At 42.2% G+C, this 5,981-nt stretch overlaps 1 protein-coding gene across 1 annotated transcript; it reads right to left on the reverse strand.

The window, feature by feature from the left end:
* Positions 1 to 4,620: 4,620 nt before the first annotated feature.
* On the reverse strand, positions 4,621 to 5,679 carry LOC109218448 (putative defensin-like protein 160). Its single transcript, XM_019382814.1, has 2 exons — positions 5,603 to 5,679; positions 4,621 to 4,852 (listed from the first exon to the last, which is right to left on the reverse strand). The coding sequence occupies exons 1-2, from the start codon at positions 5,649 to 5,651 to the stop codon at positions 4,668 to 4,670; spliced, it is 234 nt and encodes a 77-aa protein (XP_019238359.1). The 5' UTR covers positions 5,652 to 5,679; the 3' UTR covers positions 4,621 to 4,667.
* Positions 5,680 to 5,981: the final 302 nt, after the last annotated feature.

Below are 5,981 nucleotides of genomic sequence, written 5' to 3' on the forward strand. Positions count from 1 at the left end.
CAATATAAGATAGATCCTTGTTCAACTGGACTAAGCTGAAATCCAACATATGAGATGGATCCCGTGATACCTCCGGCGCATCGAAATACGAAATACCGGATGAACTCCTGCTAAGCTGGGAGGTAAGGCAAGCTCATAAGCAACCTCCCCAACTCGCTGCAACATCTTAAAGGGACCAATAAACCTTGGGCTCAGCTTGCCCCTCTTTCCGAACTTCATAACGCCTTTCATAGGCGAAGCACGGAGTAGGACCCGCTCTCCAACCATGAATGCAACATCACGAACCCTTTCGGTCTGCATAACTCTTCTGTCTGGACTGGGTTGTGCGAAGTCTATCCTGAATCACCTTAACCTTCTCTAAGGCATCCTAAACCAAGTCTATACCCAATAATCTAGCCTCGCCCGGCTCGAACCAACCCACTGGGGACCGACACCGCCTACCATACAAAGCCTCATACGGTGCCATCTCAATGTTGGACAGATAACTGTTGTTGTAAGGCAAACTCCGCTAGTGGCAAGAACTGATCCCAAGAACCTCCAAACTCCATCATACACCCACGGAGCATATCCTCTAGAATCTGAATAGTGCGCTCGGACTGCCCATCCGTCTGAGGGTGAAATGCTGAACTCAACTCCACCTGAGTACCCAACTCATGTTGTACGTCCCTCCAGACCCATGATGTAAACTGCGTACCCCGGTCAGAGATGATAGATACCGGCACGCCATGAAGCCTGACAATCTTGCGGATATAAACTCGAGCCAGCTGCTCGGAAGAATGGGTAGTCATCACAGGAAGGAAATGAGCTGACTTGGTCCACCCATCCACAATCACCCAAACTGCATCAAACTTCCGCTGAGTTCGTTGGAGTACAACAACGAAATCCATAGTGATCCACTCCCATTTCCACTCCGAAATCTCTAACTTCTGTAGCAATCCACACGGTCGCTGATGCGCATACTTCACCTGCTGGCAATTTAGGCACCAGGCCACATATTCCATTATGTCCTTCTTCATTCTACACCACCAATAATGCTGCCTCAAGTCCTGATACATCTTGGCGGCACTCGGATGAATGGAGTACCACAAATTGTGAGCCTCCTGGAGAAACAACTCACGCAATCCATCTACATTGGGCACGTATAGCCTGCCCTGCATCCTCAGTGCGCTATCTTCTCCAATAGTGACCTCCTTAGTATCACCGTGCTGAACCGTGTCCTTAAGGACAAGTAGATGGGGGTCATCATACTGACGCTCCCTGATACGATCATAAAGAGAAGACCGAGAGACCACATAAGCCAATACTCAACTCGGCTCAGAAATATCCAATCTCACAAACTGACTCGCTAAGGCCTGAACATCCATCACCATGGGCCTCTCTGTTGCTGGTAGATATGCAAAACTCCCCGAACTCTCTGCCCGGCGACTCAAAGCATCGGCCACCACATTGGCCTTTCCAGGGTGGTACAAGATGGTGATATCATCATCCTTAAGTAGCTCTAACCACCTCCTCTGACGCAAATTAAGATCTTTCTGCTTGAACAGATGCTGCAAACTCCGGTGTAGATCTCACAAGGGACACCGTACAAATAATGCCTCCAAATCTTCAAGGCATGAACAAGAGCAGTTAACTCGAGGTTGTGGATAGGATAGTTCTTTTCATGCACCTTCAGCTGTCTGGACGCGTAGGCAATCACCCTACAGTCCTGCATCAACACCGCGTCGTGGCCAACTCACGACGCATCACAATAAAATGTATAAGACCCCGAACCTAAAGGAAATACCAATACTGGGGCAGTAGTCAAAGCTGTCTTGAGCTTTTGAAAGCTTTCCTCACACTCCTCCGTCCACCAGAACGGAGCACCCTTCTGGGTCAGCCTGGTCATAGGTGCTGCAATGGATGAGAATCCCTTAACAAATCGACGGTAGTACCCCGCCAAACCAAGGAAGCTACAGATCTCTGTAGCTGAGGACGGTATGGGCCAACTCTGCACCGCTTCCATTTTCTTCGAATCTACCTTGATCCCTTGAGTCGACACCACGTGACCCAAAAATGCCACGGAATCCAACCAGAACCCGCATTTTGAGAACTATGCATATAATTTCTTTTCTCTCAAGGTCTGAAGCACAGTCCTCAGGTGCTGCTCATGATCTTCCCGACGCCGGGAGTACACCAGAATGTCTTCAATGAAGACAATGACGAATGAATCAAGATACGGCCGAAATACAATGATCATCAAATGCAACCTGAAAGTAGTCTTCGGGATATCTAGCTCCCAAATCTTCAACTGGTAATAACCTGAACGCAAATCAATCTTGGAAAACACTCAGGCACCCTGTAACTGATCAAACGGGTCATCAATATGAGGCAAATGATATCGGTTCTTAACTGTAACTTTGTTCAACTGGAAATAATCAATGCACATATGTATAGAACCATCCTTTTTCTTCACAAACAAGACGGGAGCACCCCAAGGTGACACATTGGGCCGAATGAAGCCCTTATCAAGCAATTCCTGTAACTGTTCCTTCAACTCCTTCAACTAAGGAGGGGCCATACGATAAGGAGGAATAGAGATGGGTTGAGTGCCCGGCAACAAATCAATGCCAAAATCAATATCTTGATCGGGCAGCATGCCCGTAAGATCAGCTGGAAACATATTAGGGAAATCCCTCACTACTGGGACTGAATCAACTATAGGGGTATCAATACTGATATATCTCACATAGGCTAGATACGAGTCACACCCCTTCTCAACCATTCGTGGAGCTTTAAGAAATGAAATAACTCTGTCAGGAGTGTAATCTAATGTACCTTCCACTCTAATCGCGGTAAACCTGGCATAGCCAGTGTCACGGTCTTGGCGTGACAATCAAGAATAGCATAATGGGGCGATTACCTGTCCATGCCCAAGATAATATCAAAATCTAGCATGCTGAGCAATAATAAATTGGCTCCGATCTCAAAACCACTAAGAGTAACCAAGCACGAGCGATAGACGTGGTCCACAACAAAAGAATCTCCTACAGGAGTAGACACATAAACAAGGGAACTCAAAGAACCCCAAGATACGCCCAAATGCTGGGCAAAATAAGAGGACACATAGGAATAAGTGGAGCTTGGATCGAATGAAACCAATGCATCCCTATGACACCGGAACAATACCTGTAATGACAGAATCGGAAGCAACAGCCTCTGTACGAGCAGGAATGGCATAGTATCTGGCCTGGCCTCCCCCTCTAGGGTGACCTCTACCTCCCCGACCTCCACCTCGGGCTGGCTGAGCAGGTGGGGTGGCAGCTGGTGCTGTAATCATAGCTTGAGGATCTGGTGGACACGTTGTGGCTGAGAAGTCTGTGGAGGTGCACCCCTCCTAAGTCTGGGGCAATTCCTCACCATATGACGAGTGTCGCCACACTTAAAACAAGCTCTGGGAGGACGTGGAAGCCGTGGCTGACTTGGGCCAGGTCTGCTAGACTGACCACTGAAAGCACCTCGTGTGGGAGGCGCACTAGATACTGGCGGTGCATAATAAGGCTCCTGAGGTCTAGGAGGAGCTGGAATGTCACTGGTGGCTGGAAGAGCTGAACGAATGGGGCAACTCACATAGCCCCTACCATGACGAACTGCAGTTAGGGCACGGGCACTAGAATAATGGCCAAACTCTCGAGACCTCTTGGCCTCTTTCTCCTCCCTATCCCGAGCAAGCATGCCCTCCACTCTCCCAGCAATACTCACAACCTGCTGATATGAGATATCCATTTCTAACTCCCGGGCCACGCTAGTTCTGATGCTGGGAATGAGTCCCTCAATAAATCGACGTACCCTCTCTCGAACTGTAGAAACCTAGGCCGGTGCATGTCTAGCCAAGTCACTGAATCGGACTACATACTCTGAAACAGCCATAGCACCCTGACTTGTGCAAATATTTTCTTCCTCAAAACAAGTCTACAAACATACATGACTATGTAAGGCTGTCCATCCATCTTTCATCATGACTATGGTATAATCTTGCAATGTATCAAATAAGGATCAATTCATATTCCTTTAAGATACTGTGGATAGAAAGAGAATTATGATTGAATGGTTCATTGGGATAGTTCATTGCTGTAAATTGTGATACTAGTACCTTGTCTTAGAGGAAGCATTAATTTAAAGACATTAACCATCCTGGGGACAGTGGTGAGATAGTTAGGATTTATTATATGCCCTTAATCACATGTTTCAGTTGAACCCAGAATGAAGCAAAAGCGAATTCGGGATTTAAACTTTATGGTTCAACTTTAATATTCTATTAACCCATTTAATTTACCAAGTTCAAAATTTATTTATATTAATTTAGTAAAAAATTAATACATATTACAGGTTTTGATCTAAAGCTACTTAGTTCGGATAATTCTGTAACTAAAGCACTAGGCTGGCCCCTGGAATGAAGAATTTTTCGGCAGAAATACAGGTTTATTCCGTAGTAAGCTTACATTAGGCGAATTCGAATTAGTCGCGTCATTAGACTTCAAATAACGGATGGTTAAACAAAAAATTAAAAGGTTAAATGCCAGAAAGGAACGAAATATTCTTTTAATAAATAAAGAACAACGGTCTAACATTGATATTCGTTCGTAAGTCAAGTATATGTTTGAATCAGAGTTACATCAAAAGGGAATTGATCAAGTACAATTATAAACGCAGGTGCAAATGTATTGGCCAATAGTGGCGCCAGAACTTGAGCAAAGTCCATTCCCGTTGTATTTCTGAAAGCATTCCTTTTTGCAGTCAAAAAGGACACACCCCTCTGGGTTCAACACCACACTACATCTCTTCTGTGCATTCACTTGAGTAATTGCCAACGCAACTGCAACAAAAATTGACAACACCTCATTATATCAATGCCAAAGAAGAAAAGAACTTTATTTTGTTTCATCATAAGTTCATGACATAGTCTACCTATAGATATATGTACGTAACTTGCCAGGTATTTACTATATATGCGTTTATACTTTATGCAGTAACAGTCTAAATTTTTATATTATCAAGTTAAGTTGGCCTAAAACAATAAGTGACTCTCCATATCAAATCGAATATGATAGTTTGGAATATAGAATAATAACATATACAATTACTGATAAATTTTACTAAAAGTAATATAAATATTTTTTATATTAAAGTATATAACTTAAAACTCATAATATAACCTAAATCTAAAAAATATGACTTGAAGGATGAGTAATTGGAAAAATAAAAGTTCACTATAACTCGAAAACGTAAAGATACCATTATTAGGGACGGATGTAACCTCTTGACTATAGTTTCATCTAAATTCAATATTTACAATATTGAGTGTGTATATATATGTGTGTGTGAGATTCACTAAATTTTAGAAAATAAAGATTTGAACCCATCATTTTAACAGTAACATATTCGGTGCTAAGAATCTTAAATGTTGAAGTAATTAAATTTAAATCAAAGATCTGTCTTGCTTCTGATCATTGTAAATATGAATAGCGTAAGTTTAGGCAGAAAAGGAAATTAACGGATTTGCCTCATGCTCAATCTGAATTCTCAAAAAGAAAAAGAAAAAGAATCAGAAATATCTAATACAAACCTGCAATAATCAGAAGGAAACAAAGAGCAGAGTTTACAAGCTTGGCCATTCTTATGAAAGTATATTATGAAAGTATATATCAACTTTCAAACTGTGTAGTTTGGTAAAAGATGCAACAGGCTTTTTATAGTATCTTTACCTAGACTTGGGTAAATTATACTATTTAGAAAGTAAATCCGATTCATATTTACCTACCATTCTTACTGCAAAAGTTATGGGAAGCATTTCAGAAATTTGACTGGGATGAGATCTTAATTAGAAAATGTATATTGTTACCTATTATATTATATTAAATTTCAGAAATTTTAAATGGTCTGTAATCTGTTCGAATAAGAAGAAAATATGGATATCTAATATTTTATGTAAAGTAAATAATATC

This window comes from Nicotiana attenuata, unplaced genomic scaffold, assembly GCF_001879085.1.
Source record: "Nicotiana attenuata strain UT unplaced genomic scaffold, NIATTr2, whole genome shotgun sequence".
NCBI classification, from domain to species: domain Eukaryota; kingdom Viridiplantae; phylum Streptophyta; class Magnoliopsida; order Solanales; family Solanaceae; genus Nicotiana; species Nicotiana attenuata.

What these genes read in the sequence shown, in the direction of transcription:
- LOC109218448 (XM_019382814.1), bottom strand. Translation starts at nt 5,651, where the DNA reads ATGGCCAAGCTTGTAAACTCTGCTCTTTGTTTCCTTCTGATTATTGCA. An exon ending in TTTCCTTCTGATTATTGCAG is followed by an intron (nt 4,853 to 5,602) that starts GTTTGTATTAGA and finishes TTTTTGTTGCAG; the next exon opens with TTGCGTTGGCAATTACTCAA.